The sequence below is a fragment of the Pan troglodytes genome, chromosome 1 (assembly GCF_028858775.2).
Source record: "Pan troglodytes isolate AG18354 chromosome 1, NHGRI_mPanTro3-v2.0_pri, whole genome shotgun sequence".
Classification (NCBI taxonomy): Eukaryota; Metazoa; Chordata; class Mammalia; order Primates; family Hominidae; genus Pan; species Pan troglodytes.
The window spans coordinates 52479487-52500527 of record NC_072398.2 but is presented as its reverse complement, the minus strand read 5'-3'; the positions used below and the strand labels follow the sequence as shown (position 1 = coordinate 52500527).

General features: G+C 35.0%; 1 protein-coding gene across 3 annotated transcripts in view; it reads left to right on the top strand.

Annotated features, from left to right (window-relative positions):
* Positions 1-1149: 1149 nt before the first annotated feature.
* Positions 1150-21041, top strand: part of CFH (complement factor H) — a 95646-nt gene continuing 75754 nt past the window's right edge. For all 3 annotated transcript variants that reach the window (XR_010151351.1, XM_001136531.5, XM_003308660.5), the window contains exon 1: positions 1150-1352. Coding sequence is in view for 2 of the 3 variants with exons in the window: in XM_001136531.5 (XP_001136531.3) it covers positions 1295-1352 (58 nt within the window). In the remaining variant the exon portion in view is untranslated. The remainder of the gene's footprint in view (positions 1353-21041) is intronic.

Here is a 21041-nt window from a genome sequence, read left to right as displayed (position 1 = left end):
ATAGAAATGTCAAGTGATGTCAAGTGTTATAATCCATTTGGAAAATTGTCTAATTTTATCCATTACACCTAAACAAAAGTTATGTCCCAGTGTTTCACTACCAAGTATGCACTTACCAGAAATGTGGATTGTGTTTACCAAAAACCTCATAATATAAGGCCCATAGCAGCACTATTCATACCAGCTCCAAACTAAAATCTGCTCAAATGCTCACTAACAGGCACACAGATAAATAAAATGTGAACTATTCAAAAAATGGAGTATTAAATCGCAATAAGAATGAACTATCTGTAACTACAACTAACAATGTGTTTGAATGGTCCAAACACAATTTTTGGTGAAAAACTCTAAACATAAGAATAAACTGCTTCTTTTTCATTATACGAAGTACAAAAGCCAGACAAATATATTCCATGTTCTTGAAGATCAGAATCGTGGTCTCTGTGTGTGGGGGGTGTGGGAGAGGGTTGAGAGGCGTATTGACTGAAAAAGAGTACTGGGGTTTTCTGGGAGGTAATAATGTTCAGTGTTTTGACCTTGGTGGTGGTTTCACAGGTATCTTTACCTTCTCAATATCCAGCATATGATTTATGTTTTCCTTATACATATTACACTACAATACAAAGTTTTAAAAATCAGCATTTCAATTTGTTGATTTTTGGATTATTAAACCTATTTACGTCAAATGAGAGTGAGCCAGTTGCTTCATACACATATACAAAAAGTATTTAGAAAACTAATTTCATGAATTGCTAGAAAAGCAGACCCCCAAATTCATCAAGCACCGCATTCTTGGCAAAGTTTGTACACATTGTCTGGATGCTGATTGTGAAAACATTGCCTAAACCAAAGTTTTGTATGTGATTTCTTTTAAAGTTTCTCTTATTTCCTGTTCTGAGGTTTATACACAACAGACCCGAATAGAGTTTGAATAATTGAAGGGTTTATGAAATCCAGAGGATATCACCAGCTGCTGATTTGCACATACCAAGAACATGAACATTTTCCAACGGAGAATTTCCCTAGCTTAATAAGAAAAAGTCCAAGAGCCGGTCACAGCATTAACATTTAGTGGGAGTGCAGTGAGAATTGTGTTTAACCTCTGTCATTTCTGGGCTTGTGGCTTGTGGTTGATTTTTTATTTACTTTGCAAAAGTTTCTGATAGGCGGAGCATCTAGTTTCAATTTCCTTTTGCAGCAAGTTCTTTCCTGCACTAATCACAATTCTTGGAAGAGGAGAACTGGACGTTGTGAACAGATTAGCTGGTAAATGTCCTCATAAAAGATCCAAAAAATGAGACTTCTAGCAAAGATTATTTGCCTTATGTTATGGGCTATTTGTGTAGCAGAAGGTAAGATTAAAAGAGACTCTTTTCTGAAAACTGTATTATGAAACATTTGCTAATGATGCTTTTCACAGGAGTAATAAAAATTTGATTTAGAAAATGTGCTTAAGTATTCTGTAACTTGACAATTGAGTGGCTTTTGACATTGTTGAGTTTAAAAAATGTAAGAACCTTATTTGAATGGTATATCTAAATATTCATCATAATTATATTTAATATAAAATAGAATAAAATGTTTTAATAATCATTTCTGAAAAACTATGATCTGGAATAATCATTTCCCTTGTAATTATCATAAAATGTAATTTACTTTTTTGCTTAGGAGTATAACCAAAATGTATTATGTGAAAGCATTAAGAAGGATGTGAATATACATAGTCAATAAAAGCCATCAAATCATAATGATTAGATTTATTTCAAATATGATTTTAACTCTTCCTAAATAAAAATTCATTTATCATTTACAACTGATATTGTCATGACCTTAGAATTCTTGTAGACAAGTATTACTTGTATTATCAGAATAAAAATATTATATAAATTTGAAACCCAATTGAATATACAATATTTGTAACAGTTAAGTTGTTCAATAGAGATTTTTTTCCTGTAGTTGTATATAACATATATTCTTGAAGAGCAGTCTTTTGGAGTAGTGAATATGAATGTAGGAGTTTTTTTCTGACCTCAGTAAGACAATTTCTGGATTCATAATAAAATTTAATTATATCACTGCTTCTTGATAGAGTAAAAAGCTTATTCTTGGAGGAGGTTTGCTTTCCTAGTTTTTGATAGGTAACCATTTATGTGATAGATATTTGGTAAACATTTTTAAACTGAATGAATTACATATTATTCATAATTTCTAAAATATTTTCACTTAGTAAAGAAATTTTGATTGAGTGACCATTACATAGCCTCTAGGAACTGAAGAATATTAGCAAATAATACAAATCTCTGTTTGAGTCTTCCAATCTAGAAAATAAAAGCAGATATATTCTTATAGTTATATACTTTGGTAATTTAAAAAATATTCAAATATGTTTAATACCTTTTGAAAGGTTGAACTATTTTCAGTTATATTTTCTAATGTTATTGCTTGTTCTTTGGCTTGTAAACTTTATACGTAGCCACTTTTTAAATGAAGAAGACAATTATTTCCTTGTACATATAAATATTATAATTAGTATTTTAAAATGAAACCTTTTTGTATTTACAAACAGTTCCAGAACAATGTTAATATTACCTATTGTAACAGACATCTTTTTCTGTTTCTTTGTGTAAATATTTCTGTCTTTTCTTACTAAATTTATGGGAATGTTTCTAATGTTTCATACCTACATACTGTTGGCTCCAGTTTTACATAGCTACCATTTGTCATATAAGGGAGATTTGTTTTATTTCTAATCTTTAAAATCAAGAATCAATGGCAAGTTTAATAAACAGTTTAAGTTATTAAAAAGTTGAATTTGAAATATTATTAAAAGAGTACATCAAAGTATATGTGATAATTAAACAATAGTGATTTAAACATCTTATTTACATAATTGATTATTGCTGACTTGTTTCACTTTTATTTTATTTTTCATCAATGTGTGTTTAAATGTGGTATCAGTTTCTACTGGTGAATTGAACATCGGCACTATATATGTTATGGTGAAAATGATATAAATCTGATTATTTCCTAAAAGATAAAGCACAACTTTGTATTTAAAGCAATGCTTAGGCCAGCCTCATAATTTTCATAAAAGCACATGTAATGCAAAAGCCAATGGAGAAAAACTACATGAATTTTCAGTGGATATCAGACTCCTAATTTATTCCTTGTTTCCCAAATACTCTCTGAAACTAAACTAGTTTGAGATGTCCATCAGTTCTATTAATCTACCATATCTAAAAAATTTTTACTTAACAGAGTAGCTTTGATCATGAAAAATACTCACATATATTTCAATATTTGCTTCTGTTTATATTTTCCACATTGAATACTGAATACCAAATTGAGAAGATAGTTTGAATACTATCACAATCTGCTTTACTCAACAGCATAACATTTTAGCATTACTTCTGCTCTGTTAAGAGTGAACTTTCTTCAAAAAAAACACTATTCATTACTAAGAAAGAATTATAGCCAGCAGGAATAATTTGTAATTTCAGCTTTCTATTTGTTTTCTTTTTTTAATATATTGGGTACTACATAGAACCTTTCTAATGCAATATATTGTCTACAATAACATTTCCAATTGTGTAGGAACGTTAATTGCCTCCTTGTTTTAACAGTCTGGCTCAGGGGGTCACTGCAGGCTACTAAGAATTGGGTCAGATTTACAGGACAAAGTTTAAAATAACAGTTTCTCAATCGTACCACCTAATTTCACCTTTTTGAAATATAGTATGACCAAGGTTTTGAATATATTATGACCAAGCAGATTTTTTAGATTTAGGGTCTAACAATTGTGTACTATATGAAATTAGGCCACAGCCCAGAAATTCCAAGATGATTAAAGTGAATAAATTAAAACTCTACTGAAACATGTCCAAGTAAATACTGGCTGTGTTGTTTGGGAGACATGTTTTTTAATCCTGGAGATTTAGAGTGCAGAAACGTTATTTCAGGTCCCAGAAGACTTTATAGATCAAAGATTGATGGATTCCCTTACAATCAGAGAAAGGAGAATAGTGCTCTAAAATCCTAAATTGTATGTTTGAATTTCAGTGTGATAAATAAGAATTCCCCTTTGCTCCCCCAAACCCCCATATTTTCAGAGATAGTAGTATGTGTAGTTATCTATATGGTGTGATTTAAATTGTGCGATGGCCCAATTGGCTTCAATATCTCATCTCCTCCTAAAATACTTTACGTGTTGATATTAATATTACTATAATTTCAACCAATCTGTCATTTACATGGAATGACAAATACACTGAATACATATTTTAGGATAGTTAAATTTAGTATTATTCATAATTTACTTTGAATTATTATCATCTGACAACTTCCCTGAAACAATTTCAGTGGGCGGGGGAGGGTAGAAATGGATGTTGATGAGGATAAGAATAGAACAAAGTGATTCTGGAAGATGGGGTTTTCCCAGGTAGGACAGATCTGCTGGTTGAAGTGCTATAGTGAGTGCTATAAGAGAAGGGGTAGAGAAAATGCCCACAGAAATGGCACGAGCCTGAGACGTCTGCCAAGGCAAGCTTTGCTTATTTTAAATTTAGGCATATCCTGGGAATGCATATGCTACTCTTTTGCCTACATATAATTTAAACTAAAAATGAAATATCTAAGTATTGCTAACTAAAATTATTCTTAGGTAGAAGTAAGTTCCCAAATATAAGTTCAAAAGCAGATTGGTAAATGTTCTTCATGTGTGGCCTTTGGTTTCTAAGATCTGAGCCAGTCTACATTGACCTACTTTTATTTGCTTAGTCCTCGATTGTTTATTCTGCAGTCTTTTGCCACTTTTCATTCTTCCCAGTTATGCCTTCTCCTCCTCCCCACACACACCATCCCCCACCTGCCTAGGCCTTTGAGATTCTGCCACCCAATCTATCCCGTGCTCAGTTAACTAACGTGTACTTTACCCATTTCTTCACAAAACCATAGTACATGGAAAGGGGATGATGTAATTGACAAAAAAGTATTGCATTTTAGCTTAAAATTATAAGGAGTCATAAAAAGATAGCTCAGAGGAAATAAAGTAACTGAACATCAAAAAATGAAACAATAAAAAGGAAAGAAAAAACATTTGACAGAACACTTTTATTTCTTCTGACATTTTAACTTAGCCAAGTTTTTCATAAACCTTGTTAACTGGAAATGTAATAGATAGAAAAGTGATTATTCTTCCAGGCCGGGCGTAGTGGCTCACACCTGTAATCCCAACACTTTGGGAGGCCGAGGTGGGTGGATCACCATGTCAGGAGTTCGAGACCAGCCTGACCAAAATGGTGAAACCCCATCTCTACTAAAAATACAAAAATCAGCCAGGCGTGGTGGCGCGTGCCTGTAATCTCAGCTACTCAGGAGGCTGAGGCAGGAGAATTGCTTGAATCCGGGAGGCGGAGGTTGCAGTAAGCTGAGATTATGCCATTGCCCTCCAGCTTGGGCGACAGAGGGAGATTCCATCTCAAAAAGAAAAAAAAAAAAAAAAGAAAGAAAGAAAGAAAAGGAAAAAGCAATATTCTTTCAGAAACTCCTGAACTGTAACATAAATTTAAGCTTAGGACACATAGGTCAGATGTACAATGGAATTACAAATGTTAGAGTTTCCTGGGTTCTTGCAACAGAGTTTTAAGTGCACTAAACAGTTATCACCTTGTCTTCTCTTATATTTTCTAGTCACTACTGTCTACTACGCTTTTTCCACAGGCTGTCCATAATCTACAGATATAATGGAAAGGCTTCCAGATAGTTTCATTGTTACTCATCTGTTCTTTCCCTCATTCATTTTTCCATCGCTTTAACTTCCACAAGTACTACTTAGTAATACTTGGTACAATGTGTGTTGCGTTTTTTTTTTTTTTTTCCTCTATTTTCAGGGTCCTAATTGTACTGTCTCTGTGGCTGAGTTCCTTTTTTGTGACTGGAACAATAACTGGCATTAGAAATTAGCTATTCAAATACTACACATTTCAAGAAAGTTGTGGAATTTCAACCCATGTTCTGATAGTATCTTGTTTTATCTCTAATTATGACATACTTGTTATTCTATCCAACTTCATGTGACTATCGTCTATTCTCCTATCTGCTTTTTATGGTTCTGGAATTTTCTTCTTGCTCTTTTCACTGTTAAGTTGTTTGTTTGTTTGTTTGTTTTGAGACAGGATCTCGCTTTGTTGCCTGAGGCTGGAGTGCCCACGCTGGAGTGCAGTGGTGCGATCATAGTTCACTGCAGCTTCCAACACCTGGGCTCAAGCAATCCTCCTGCCTCAGCCTCCCACACCTAGCTAAATTTTTTTCTTTTCTTTTTTCTTTTTCTTTCTCAAATGCCTATTAAGTGTGACATAATCTCTATTCTGCTTTGTCTCTAGAGTTTGTTTCTTTAAACAATTATTTACTCTGTTTACAAAGGTATATATGTTACTTCTGAAATGATCTTTATTCTCATGTTATTTATAAAATAATTTGAATATTTCTTATTTTGAAAAGCTAATTAGATCATATCGTATATATGCATATAGAATTGACCCTTGACCAATATGTGCTTGAACTTCAGGGGTCTGCTTACTATGTGAATTTGTTTCAACTAAACCTGGGTCAAAAATACAGTATTGGTGGGTTGCAAAACTTAAGCATAGGAAAAACTGACTTTTTGTACATGCGGTTTCCACAAAGCCAAATGTAGAATTTAAGTATGTGCAGATTTTGGCCTGTGTGGGAGTCCTGGAATATATATCCCCTGTGTATACCAAAGCCAAAGGATGATTGAATAAATAGTATTACTCTAGATCAGTGAGAAGATAAGAAAGAAATTTAATGCAAAATACCTATTTTTGCTATTTCTGTTTTGTTCATTGCTTTATTTTTTTCCAAATTGATTTTGTAACTTTGCTTTATAATATATTCTGATACCTACTAAGTTTAGAAGTAGGCTATTTAAAAAATAATATCTACTGTTTTTTATGCACAAAATAATTTTAGAAAAATAGAATAATTGAACAAAGAGACCAACTTTAGTCTACCAAAACAATCTGGCACAAATTTGATTAAGGATTTCCCAAATATATAATTTTATCATGATTTATTTCATTTGAATAAAAACACTTTTCAACTAACAGTTAAAAGATATATTGACATTGAAAATAAGTAATTAGTTCTATGTTTGTATGTCAATAATAAGTAATTAGCTTGGCGTTTGTATGTCAATAATGCCCCCTTAAAATTTGAAAGTGAAAAAATTAGGTAAATTAAGATTATTAAAATATTAAGTAACATTGATTTTTAGCTTTGACCAAAGTTATATAACTATTTTCCTCAAATTATACTAAAAACATTCCTACTCTTTACCAGTAGTTAAACGTATTCACACTCTTAATTCATGGGCTAAAAAAAAACTTGATTTTGTTTAGTATTATTCTTATTTTTTTGAGACAGGGAATCACTTTGTCACCCAGGCTGCAGCGTACTGGTGCAATCATGGCTCACTGCAGCCTCGACCTCCTGAGCTCAAGCAGTCCTCCCACCTAAGCATCCCAAGTAGCAGGGATTACAGCCACCTTGCTCAGGTAATTTTTTTTTTTTTTTTTTTTTTTTTGAGATGGAGTCTTGCTCTGTCGCCCAGGCTGGAGTGCTGTGTCGCTATCTCGGCTCACTGCAAGCTCCGCCTCCCGGGTTCACGCCATTCTCCTGCCTCAGCCTCCCGAGTAGCTGGGACTACAGGCACCCACCACCAAGCCTGGCTATTTTTTTGTATTTGTAGTAGAGACGGCGTTTCACCGTGTTAGTGTTAGTCAGGATGGTCTGGATCTCCTGACCTCGTGATCTGGTGATCTGCCGGCCTTGGCCTCCCAAAGTGCTGGGATTACAGGCATGAGCCACCGCGCCCGGCCTGCTCAGGTAATTTTTAAAATTTTTTGTAGAGACAGGGTTTCACCACGTTGCCCAGGCTGGTCTTGAACTCCTGGGGTCTATTGATCCTCTTGACTTGACATGTCAAAGTGCTGGGATTATAAGCATGACCCACTGCATCCAGACTAAAACTAATTTTAAATTGTAAAATAAAGCCAAATGAATTAAAGCTTCACCAATGTAGTGTTTTGTAAACAAAATTAACTGGCAATTAAATGACTTGTAAACGTAAGATGAAGTATTCATTGTTTAAACTCAAATACTTAGATATGATGGCTTAGTCTACTCATTAATCTAGAATGAGAAAAATGAGATGGCTTTTTTTTTAGTTTTAAGATAAATCACATCTCAAAAAATGTTTCTGTGCCTTCAAATTTGTATGCGTCCTATTTGATAAGCCCATGCCCTATTTCCTTCAAGAATTGCCAATTTAAGTCAAGCAAATGTGGCCGTTGTACATACACGCTGAGAGTTTGACTACTTGGGCCAAAATAACTGTTTGTTGTCTACTTGAAGGTGGTTCAACTGAGCTTGAACATTAGATTGTTAGTCAATTCAGGCAAATAAAAGTTATGTCACAAGATATACCTAATTATTATTAGAACTCAGTGCAGTGAATCATTACCTTAAATACTTTTGCTATGGCATGAGTTGATAATGATGTAGGACAGCAAGCCCCCAAATTGGGTCTTAGCCTGGGAAGGTTCTTGGTTTTGTCCAGTAAAGAATTCAAGGGTGAGCCTGTGGTGTTAAACAGCAATTTTTGTTGAAGTGGCAGTGTATAGCAGCCTCAGAGGCACCGCTCCTTGCTAAGCAGGGCTACCCATAGGCAGTGTGCCCACAGTAGCAGCTCAGAAGCAGTTCTGCACTCATATTTATATGCACTTTTAATTATATGGAAATTAAGAGGTAGTTAATGCTGAAATTGCCAGGAGGAGGATGGTAACTTCCAGTTATTGGGTCATTGCTGTGGAAAGGGCCTGTAACTTCTGGGTGTTGCCATGGTAATGGTAAACTGTCATAGCACACTGGTCTGTGTGTCTTCTTTACAGGGAGGGGCTTCCACTCAGACCTGTTTTGGATAATCCTCAATTTGGTCCAGTGTCCAAGTCCCATCTCCTATCTCAATAATACTCAATACAATAATGGCTAGAACAAAAGCAGACAGGAAAGTGTATCTGAAGTGAGAAGACCTAGACATTAATGAAAATTCTTCCACGAACTATGAAAAACATTGTTCTTCAATTGTGGGGAGCTTACATTTTGACGTGGGGAGATAGAGAGAAAACCTAATGAACAAAAATAGTTATAGCATTGTGAACAATTTTGTGAAGGAGGTAAAGTAGGGCCTAAGAGAAAATAGAGATGGGGATGGTAGTATGTAGAGACATTAGGTGGGCTTGGTCTTGGGGACTAGAATGAGTGGATCACTTTGAGGACAGAACATTTGAGTAGAGGCCTGAAAGATGAGACAAAGCCAGTCATCAGAAATCTGTCGTAAAATTATTCTAAGAGGAGGAAATAACCCGTGTAAAGGATCTAAGAGAAAAAATAAGTTTGAAATGCTCAACAAAATATAAACAAATAAATCAGCGTGACTTTGCACAGTAAATACATGGGAGATTTAACTTGATGAGATCCGAGAAAGTGGCAAGAGCCAGAAAAGGGGTTCCCAAACCAAGGGAAGGAGTTAGCAATGCTGGATAAGTAAAAAGTGAAGTCATAGAAGAATTTTAATCACAGGAATGACATGACCAGATTTGCAAGAATCACTTGTCACTCTGTGAATAGACTGAAGTAACAGGAGAGTAGAGGACTGGAGGCTAGTTAGCAGGCAAGTTTCATGACCAAAGTGACAGATGATGATCTGAACTAAGATTTTGAAGATGGTAGTAGGAGCAAGGGAAAATAGAACAGGGGCGGCCATATCTTTTTCTTACAAGCAGAATCAAAAGATGCCATTTAACATTGATGGAAAAAGCACCAGAATTTTAAGTACTATTTGAAGAGAAAAGGTAATCAATATGATAATTCTTTATATATAGTAAACATATTCACAGAGTAAATATTGTGAGAAGTTGGTAGGAAGATTTTGTGGAAGAGATGTATCCTTGTTTTCTACATCTGGTTGTTAAAAGCAATGAACTATATTTGGAAATCAAGAATTAGGGGCACAAACGTATCACCTGGAAATATAATAATAACCAGAAGGGAAAGCATTTACTTCTCACTAGGAAGTGAGCGGGCTAAACTTTTTTTGTGTTAATGGATTACTTTAGTTATTTATTTTTTCCAATAACCTGAACATCATCAAATGGATCTAAATTTTCAAAGTGAAAAACAAACATATCAGCTTATAATTAATCAGTTTTCCTTTTGTGCGGAAGGGGCCGGGGATTGTGTTGTTATGATAGAGTATTAGCACCATCTAGTGGAGTAGAATATGTTTACTTAAATTATAAACATTGAAATAGTGCAATGTGGAATCACATATTATATGAGTTCACTAATACAAATTTGCAAAAAGTTCAAGGGAAAATTAGTGCCCATAAAAACTTTCACAAGCTTTTTTTTATTTTGTAAAATATAATTTTATATGGTGTTTTCTTTCTTATGAAATATTGCAAAATGTTTTCACATGGATTTGTTCCACCATGTTAATGGGCACTTCTAAAACTTTTTTCTTTGGGCTGCTACAACAAAATATTATTAACTGCCTAGCGTGTAAACAACAGGAATGTATTTCTTACACTTCTGAATGCTAGAAAGTCTAACAGCAAGATAGTACCAGCAGATTCAGTGTTTGGTGAGGGTCTGCTCTCTGGTTCATAGACAGTGCCTTTTGGCTGTGTCCTCCAATGATGAAAGGGACAAGGCAGCTCTGTGGTGCCTCTTCTATAAAGGCACACATCCCAAATCATGACAGCTCCACCTTCACGACCTAATCACTTCCCAGTGTCCCCACCTCCTAATACTATCACATTGGTAATTAGGTTTAAACATATAAATTGGGGGTTGTGGGGAGGTTGCATGTATTCAGAGCATAGCGTACGCCTTCTTAACTTACTAAAGTCTAATAATAATTTATCACTCAGGATTCAATGCGGGAAGCTCAAGTAGAAGTAGAAGATTACCTATCTATCAGTCAATTAATTGATTGACATACCAATCTCCTATCTAGCTACTTAAAAAGAGGTTTTGTTTTGTTTGTTTTGTTTTGTTTTGTTTTTTAAATAAATTGCCTCAAGGAATTGTGAGCATGAGATAAGCAAGTCTGAAATCCACAGGGCAGGTAGTCAGAAAAGGAAGATTACAGACAGGATGGAACTCACAGGAAAGGAAGCTGCTTTCCACAGAATTCCCTCACTTTTTCAGAGGAGCCTCAGCCCTGTGTTTCAGACCTTTCAAATGATTTGATCTGGCCTATCTAGATTACCTAGAATGATCAGCTTGTTTAAAGTAAACTGATTGGGAGTGTATCTGGCAACATATTTTCTCACCAACATTTAGATTAGTTTGACTCAATAACTGGGAATGCTGACTTAAGCAAGATGACTTATTAAGAAAACTGTCACAGCTCATTAATACCTTTCGGTTTTTCTGGACACTGTGAAGAACTTAAAAGACATTAATTTTATTAATCCTTCTCACAGTTTATCTGCTATTGTCATGTGTTTTATGTATATGGGTGTATACACATACATGTTTGTATTTAAAACCATGTAAGGTAATATTTGTATTATTTTATAGTCAGTATTCATTTATATTTACTTGAACATTTACCATTTTCTTTGTTTTTCATTTCTTCTTTCATCCTAAGACCTTATATTTAGGATCAGTTTCAGTTTTCTGAAATATATCTTTTTTCTCTCCTTAATGTGTATTTATAGTGGCAAATTCTCTCAAATTTTATTAATCAGCCCGGGCACGGTGGCTCACTCCTGCAATCCCAGCATTTTGGGAGGCTAAGGTGGGTGGATTGCTTGAGCCCAGGAGTTTGAGACCAGCCTGGGCAAAACGGCAAAACCTTGTCTCTACAAAAAATACAAAAATTAGCTGGGAGAGGTAGTTTGTGACTGTAGTCACAGCTACTTGGGGGGCTGAGGCAGGGGACCACTTGAGCCCAGGGGGTCAGAGTCGCAGTGAGCTAAAATCACACCACTGCACTCCAGCCTGGGCAATAGAGATCTTGTCAAAAAAATAAAATAAAATAAATTTTATGAATCAAAACTTTATTCTCAAAAAATTATTTCTGTATATAGAATTCTATATAGATAGTTATTTCTTCCTGAAAATGGAAGTGATTAATACCTGCTGGCGTCTGCTATTGCTATTGAGAAGTCTTTGTAAATCTAACCATTACTGCTTTTAAATTAATATTTTTCTCTAACAAGGTTAAGATATTTTCCTTTGGTTTTCTGCATATTCCTTATGATGCATATAGGTGTATTTTTTTACTGCTTGGAATTTTTTAATTCTTGGATTTATTAATTGGTATGCTCCATTCATTTTTTAAAATTCTCTTCTAACATTGCTCTGGCTTTTCTATCCTCAATGACTCTTAGCTCATCTTGGGTATTTTCCACACATGTGTGTCTCCATGTTGCATCCTGTATTATTTCTTTTGACCTGCCCTCCTGTCCACGAATTCTTTTTACAACTGTGTTATCTGCTATTAAGCTGTCCATTGATGATTAAAATGGGTTTTTTCATTTTTAGAAATTATATTTGGTTCTTTTTAAAATCTGCTACTAGTTTGTTATAATTTCTTTCCTCAGATATCATTAGTCAAACTTTTCTCTTACATTTAAACAACAGAATTAGTATTGTTGATTATAGTCCGTATATATTTATTCCAATATCAAATATCTATTTTGTTCCTTATGAAATTTATAGTAACTAGGTGCTTTTTCTCCCGTATAATGTCTTTGACATTTGTAATAATAATTTGGTGCTTAAGAAAAAAATCTTCCTCACATTAAAGTTACAACTTATCTTTTCTGGGTGGCTAGAAGAACTTTCAGTGTGAGACTATCTTAAGCCAAATTTGTGCTTTAAAATTCCTTGGTCCTCTAAGCAATTCAAAGCTGGGTTCCTGTAAGAAGAGTGTGGTTTACTTCCAGTTCTCCCTTATCCTGTGGGTGAATTCATTTAGGTTTCCAACTTTGAATTTTGTTGCTTTAGCCTAATAAGGCTATCAAAAAGCAAGCTTGTGTCTTCCCCAAATGGTGAATGCCCTCAGTGCAGAAAAAAATTGGCTGCCTGTTTTCCTTTCTGGGTTCTGATTATACCAAGATATGTTATGGTAATTCTTTACTGTCTTGTCAGTTTTCTAAATGCCTCTATGAAAGTATTTATTTCAAAACATATGTTTTCCTGTTTTTTTCCCCTTTTGTGACAGGGTCTCACACTGTCTCTCGGCTGGAGTGCGGTGACATGATCATAGCTCACTGCATCCTTAAACTCCTGGGCTCAAGAGACCCTCCTGTCCCAGCCTCTCACATAGCTGGGACAACAAGTGTGTGCCACCATGGGTAACTAATTTGTTTCTTTAATTTTTTGTAGAGATGGGATCTTGCTATATTGCCCAGGGTGGTCTCAAACTCCTGGGCTCAAGGGGATTCTCCCGCCTCAGCCTCCCAAAATGTTGGGATTACAGGTGTGAGCCACCATGGCTGGCCACCTGGTTTTATTGTGTAGGTGTCCTAAGTGATAAGATTAATCTGAAATAATGAATCCCAAGGCACTGAAATTTTTTGTGAAATAGCCAGACAATAAATATTTTAGACTTCGTGTGCCATAATGTCTCGCTACTCAGCTCTTCTGTTGTAACATAAAAGGAGTCATAGACAATATATAACTATATGAGCATAGCTGTGTTCTACTAAAATTTTATTTACAAAACAAGCAGCGATTGGATTTGGCCCACAGGTTAGTTTTCTGGCCCCGACCTAATGTATCTCACTATAACAGAGAATATATACTGACTTTCCTTCTTACTATTATAAATTTTATGCACATAATTAAATATTACCAAAACCACAATTTTTAATTCAAATGGGTGTAGCATAATTTGACAATTTTCATAAATATTCTAATTATATCCATTATTAAAAATGCTGGAATAAACACTCTGTACCTAAATATTTCACAAAATCTTTAGTTATTATTTGTTACTTTTAAAAACTTGAAATTATTTGTCAACTTACGTATGAGTACTTTTAAGATTCTTTATTGCTAAGTTGCTTTTTAGTGAAGTAATAGTCATTTATACTTCAGTTTTATTTAATAATAATATTTATATTACCTAATTTTCCAGCAAAATTGAATATCATCTCCTTTACATTTTTGTCTTAAAATTGGTCAAAAAATAATTTTCTTTTAATTTTTATCTCTTTTAATTATTGGTAATGGTCATGTTAATGCCTGTTCTTAAGTAAATGGTCTATCCTACTCTAACATTTTTCTTTAGATAGTGTTTAGTGCTTTTGTTACTGCAAGAAGTGTTTGTGTTAAGAATAATTTTTCAGTTAAATTTTCTCTACATTTTGTATATATGATTTTTTCACAAATATAATTTTTAATTAAAAAAGTTTTAATGTGTATATGTTCTGTTTGCAAATTGCTTTATGCATTAAGCCTTCCTTTTTTGATATTTATTCATACTTTTTAATAAATATATTTATAAAATAAATATAATTATAGATAGATGGCACTAAGATAATAGTAAGTTAAAATGACATATCATCATATATAGCAGATAATTAAAAAATTATAAAAGAAAGAAACATATGTGTATTTATTTTAAATTTGTTTAAACCTAACTCTTTAGTCTACCTGGCATTTGTGTGCATGTGTCTGTGCAAATAAAGTAAGGATTCAAATTTATCCCATTTCATTTCCAGTGGGTTTTATTTTTTATTTATTATTATTATATTTTTTTGAGACAGAGTTTCGCTCTTGTTGCCCAGGCTGGAGTGCAATGGCGCGATCTTGGGTTACTGCAATCTCCGCCTCTCAGGTTCAAGAGATTCTCCTGCCTCACGCCCCCACGTAGCTGGGATTACAGGCATGTGCCACAGCAGTTGGCTAATTTTGTATTTTTAGTAGAGACGGGGTTTCGACATGTTTGTCGGGCTAGTCTCGAACTCCTGACCTCAGGTGATCCACCCATCTCAGCCTCCCAAAGTGCTGGGAATATAGGCGTGAGCCACCGCACCCGGCCCCAGTGGATTTTAATTGCAAGACTGCCAGAGTGAGTTTCAATTTGAGGTAGTCCAAGTTTACACAGTACAATACACTTACCCATTGCCAAGGTTACTTGGCTTCAAGGAAAATACAGAATAAGGATAAAGGCAGTATGCACAAGAACAGCTTGATGGAGATTTCAGGCGCTGAAACTCAGCTTCTAATATCTTAACCCCCCCCCGCCCAGGATAATTTTGCTGATGAAGGATGAAAGTTGATGCCAGTATAGGTCACATCCATGCCCGGTAACAACAGAATTGGGTATCCTTAGTTTAAATACTTTAGTTGTCACCTTGAACTTGGAGGGTGACTTATGTGATCATCACTATTATTTGCTGTTTTCTATTTTCTTTAGATTTCATTTAATGTTTTACTAGTTTCTTGAATTAGAAATTTGGATAATTGATTTCCAACAGTTTTTTATTTCTAATTCATTCGAGTTATATTTTTTTCTCTCTAATCAGTGCTTCAGCATCAGCCCACAAGTTTTAACATATATTTCCATTATTGTTTATTTCAAATCATATTCTAATTTATATTATATTTTTCTTTAACTCATGAGTTATTTATAAGTGTTGCTTGCCAGGTGCGGTGGCTCACGCCTGTAATCTCAGCACTTTGGGAGGCCGAGGTGGGCGGATCACTTTTGGGAGGCCGAGGTCAGGAGATTGAGACCATCCTGGCTAACACGGTGAAACACCGTTTCTACTAAAAATACAAAAAAAACAAAAAACAAAAAATAGCCGGGCATGGTGGCAGGTGCCTGTAGTCCCAGCTACTCAGGTGGCTGAGGCAGGAGAATGGCGTGAACCCAGGAGTGGAGGTTGTGGTGAGCTGAGATTGGGCACTCCAGCATGGGGGACAGAGCGAGACTCCGTCTCAAAAAAAAAAAAAAAGGGTTGCTTAACTTCAAAAATTTTGTGAATTTTCCACTTATTTTCTGTTAGCAATGTCTAGTGGTCAGGGAGTATACTTAGAGTGACTTTAATTTTTTGAAATTGGTAGAGATTTGCTTGGAATGAATATGCATCTTGCAATTGTTGAAGACAGTGTTTTATTAATATAAAAAACTTAATTTGGTTAATAATGTTGCTTATATCTTGTATATCCTTATTTTTCTATTTCTTTTCTATTGGATATTGGAAACAGTGTGCTTAAATCTCAAACTATGATGGTGGATTGCTTACTTCTTTTATTTCTGTTATATTTTGAAGATATATTAATAGTTTTATGCAAAGAGGCATGCTGGTAAATGTAAAACAACCAGCTCTTTTTTAAAAGGAAAGGGAACAACCATGATTTGTAAAATTTGCTGAGTTTCATGGTGTAAATTCTCACAATATGGTCAATTTCAAGTTACCAACGTGTCATCAGGAGACATTGTATTAGCAAAAGATGTGTATAATTGGCTCCTATGAGTCAGTATGAGCCAGCTCCAGCAAACATTGTTCAGACACATTTGCAATTATTACATCTTTCTGTTAAAGTAGCCTTTTTATTAATATGAAATGACTCTCTTTTTATCTAGTAATACTTTCTAACTTAAATTATCATTTGCTTGATATTAATACATTAATATCATTCTTACTTTGGTTGATACTTTTCTAGCATATTGGTTTTTATCATTTACTCTCAATTTATATGTACAATTTTATTAAAAGTAATCATCATATATTTGAGTTTTCTTTTATGCTTTTATCCAGTCAGACAATCTTTGTATGTTTAGTGTGGTGATGAATCCATTTACATTTAATGTAATTACTGATACAGTTCAGTTTAAGTCTAGCATATTGCTATTTATTTTTGCCTCATTTTTTCTTTCTTCTTTTCCTGCCTTCTCTTATTTTAATCAAATAGTCTTGACTATCTCATTACATCATGTATTCTAGTTATTTTATGCATCTCAATATTATTGGTTTAGTGGCTAACTTAGTAATTACAACAAAACATGCTTAAATTATTACAATTTATCCTAAATTAATATTTTTACCACATCAAGACTATGGGGAAAACATCACAACACTTTTACTTTCTTTACCTTTTCCTGACACTTTTGCTACTATTGTTTCATATTATACTCTTGAATTTATTAAAAACACTATTAAACATGGTCTATTGATTTAAACAGTCAAGTCTCTTTTTTATTTGAGTAAAATATACATAGCATAGGGTTTATCATGTTTCAATAGCTTTTTTATTTACTCTTCTATTTATTTTCTTCAGTTCTGCTTATTCCTTTTTGTACTTCTTTGCTTATATTTTAGATCAGTTTCCTTCAGCCCAGAGAACTTTTTTAGTATTTTTCTAGAGTTGAGTCTGCTCTTGTTGAATTCTTTCTGCTTTTGTTTGCTTAAGAATGTGTTTCTATTCGCTTTCATTTTTGAAGTATATTTTCACCATTTATAGAGTTCTCTGCTGACTTTTAATTTTCAGCACTTTAGTAATGCTAAGACATATATATTCAGACTTCAGTATTTACTTCCACAGACTTGGCTGTTATTTTTACTATTCTCCTGGAAAAAAAATGTTTCCTGTGTCTGTGATATGGTTTGGCTCTGTGTCCCCACCCAAATCTCATCTTAAATTATAATCTCCATAATCATCACATGTCAAGGGAGGAACTCAGTGGGAGGTGACTGGATCATGGGGGTTGTTTGCCCCATGCTGTTCTCATGATAGTGAGTGAGTTCTTATGAGATTTAATGGTTTAAGCATCTGGCATTTCCCCAACTTGCACTTCTCTCTCCTGCTACCATATGAAGAAGGTCCTCTCTTCTTCTTCACCTTCCACTATGATTGTAAGTTTCCTGAAGCCTCCCCAACCATGTGAAAGTATGAATCAGTTTAAACTTCTTTTTTTATGAACTACCCAGTCTCAGGTAATTCTTTATAGCAGTGCAAAATGGACTAATACAGTAAATTAGTACCAAGGTAGTAGGGCACTATTATAAAGATACCTCAAAATGTGGAAGTGACTTTGGAACTGGGTAATGGGCAGAGATTGGAACAGTTTGGAGGTCTCAAAAGAAGACAGGAAGATGTGGGAAAGCTTGGAACTTCCTAGAGACTTGTTGAATGCTTTAGACCAAAATGCTGATAGTGATCTGGAATATGAAGTCCAGGCTGAGGTGGTCTCAGATGGGGACAAGGAACTTATTGGGAGCTGGAGCAAAGATCACTCTAACTGTGTTTTAGCAAAGAGATTGGCAACATTTTGCCCCTTCCCTAGAGATCTGTGGAACTTTGAACTTTGAGAAAGTTGGTCTGAAATTGGAACTTATGTTTACAAGGGAAGCAGAGCATAAAAGTTTGGAAAATTTGCAGCCTGATGATGCAACAGAAATGAAACCCGAATTTTCTTGGGAAAAATGCAAGCCCACTGGAGAAATCTGTGTAAGGAATGAGGAGCCAAATGTTAATCACCATGACAAGGGAAAAATGCCTCCAGGGAATGTTAGTGATCTTTAAGGCAGCCTCTCCCATCACAGGCCCGGTTGCCTAGGAAGGAAAAATGGTTTTGCAGGCCTGGGCCCCACTGCTGTATGCAGTCTCAGGAGTTGGTGGCTTGCATCCTAGCTGCTCCAGCTGCAGCCATGTCTAAAAGGGGTCAACATACAGCTTGGGCCATTGCTTCAGAGAATGAAAGCCCTAAGCCTTAGCAGCTTCCACATGGTGTTGGTCCTGTGGGTACACAGAATACAAAACCTCCACCTAGATTCAGAAAATGTATAGAAGTGCTTAGATGTCCAGGCAGAGGTGTGCTGCAAGGGAGGAACCCTCATGGAGAACCTCTACTAGGGCAATGAGCAAGGGAAATGTAGGATTGGAGCCCCCACACAGAGGTCCCAGTGGGGCACTACCTAATGGAGCTGTGAGAAGAGGGCCACAGATCCTCCAGACCCCAGAATGGTAGATTCACTGACAGGTTGCACCTTGTGCCTGGAAAAGCCACAGAGACTCAATGCCAGCAGTGAAAGTAGCCAGGGCAGGGGGCCATACTTTGCAAAACCATTGGGGCAGGTCTGCCTAAGGCTGTGGGAGCTCACCTCTTGCATCAGTGTGACCTGAATGTGAGACATGGAATCAAACGGGACTGTTTTGGAACTTTGAGTTTTAATGACTTCCCTATTGGATTTCTGACTTTCATGGAGCCTTTGGTCCCTTTGTTTTAGCCAATTCATCCCATTTTGGATGGGAGCATTTACCCAATGCCTGTATTCCCATTGTATCTTGAAAATGACTAATTTGCTTTTGATTTTACAAGCTTATATGTGGAAGGGACTTGCCTTGTCTCAGATGAGACTTTGGACATGGACTTTAGGGTTAATGCTGTAGTGAGTTAAGACTTGGGGGGACTGTTGGGAAGGCATGATTGTGTTTTGAAATGTGAGGTCATGAGATTTCGGAAAGGCAAGGGGCAGAATAATATGGTTAGGCTCTGTGTCCCCACCCAAATCTCATCTTAAATTGTAATCACCATAATCACTGTGTGTTGAGGGAAGGACCCAGTGGGACGTGCTTGGATCATGGGGCAGTTTCTCCTATGCTGTTCTCATGATAGTGAGTGAGTTCTCATGAGGTTTGATGGTTTTATAAGCATCTGGCATTTCCCCTGTTTGCACTTCTGTCTCCTGCCATCATGTGAAGAAGTCTTTCCTTCCCCTTCCACCATGATTGTAACTTTCCTGAGGCCTCCCCAACCATGTGGAATTGTGAGTCAATTATATCTCTTTTCTTTATAAATTACCCAGTCTTGAGTATTTCTTCATAGCTGTGCAAAAATGGACTAATACAATCTGCTTTTAAGATTTTGCCTTTATCTTTGGTTTTCAGCAGAGTATCAGTATAGGTTTTCTTGGTATACAGCATTTTGGGGGGTTTTAGAAATTTTGATTTTGTGAGCTGATTTCTTCCATCAATTTTGGAAACCTTTGAGCTATTGTTTCTTCAAATATTGCCTATGTTCATTTTCTTCTCTATTGTTAGAATTCCAGTTAAACATGTTTTATAACTTGACTCTACACCACACATTTTTTTATACTCTGTTTTGTTTGTTGTTGTTTATACACTTTTGTCTTTCTATATTTCCTTTTGGTTATTTTTACATTAAACTTCCTCTAAGTTTAATAAGTTTGTATTGTGCTGTGTCCATTTGATTCTTAAAACCATCTGACAAGTTGTTATTTCTGATTTTTATGCAATTTTAAGATAGCACATGATTTATCATGAGTCAATTTTATTTTGAATATCTTTTTTAAATTTTTGTCTCTATATTTTCTATAGTTCCTTTAATGTTCCTAAAATAGCTGTTATAAAGACCTTAACACTAATTCTAACATCTGAATCTGAGTGTCTAGTTCTACTGAATATTTATTTTCTCTTTTTGTTCACAGTTGTTTTGCTTCTTTGTGTATCTTTTAATTTTTATTCAAAATCGTATTTTTAAACAAAAACATGTAATGACAAAAGTTTATATAACTTACTCTCATCAACAACATTGTTTGCTCTTTCTTGAGCCACTCAAAAATTTAACTCAGAGGGACCTAGGTAACACTTTTAGTTTGAGTCAGTCCCATTTCTGGTTTCTAGTCTTAAAGATTAAACCCTCTTGGGTTTTTAAAGTCAAGAGTCTGGTTGGTTTCTTCTATCTCAAAAGACTAATACACACACACACACACACACACACACACACACAGAGTATATACATATACACATATATATACATAAATATAAATATGTGTATATATATACTATATATATGTGTACATATATTAGACTTTTGAGATAGAAGAAGCCAACACATATATATTATGTATGTGAGCATATGATATATATATAATAAAAGCCATTTATATATATGTTTGCTTTTCTGCTGT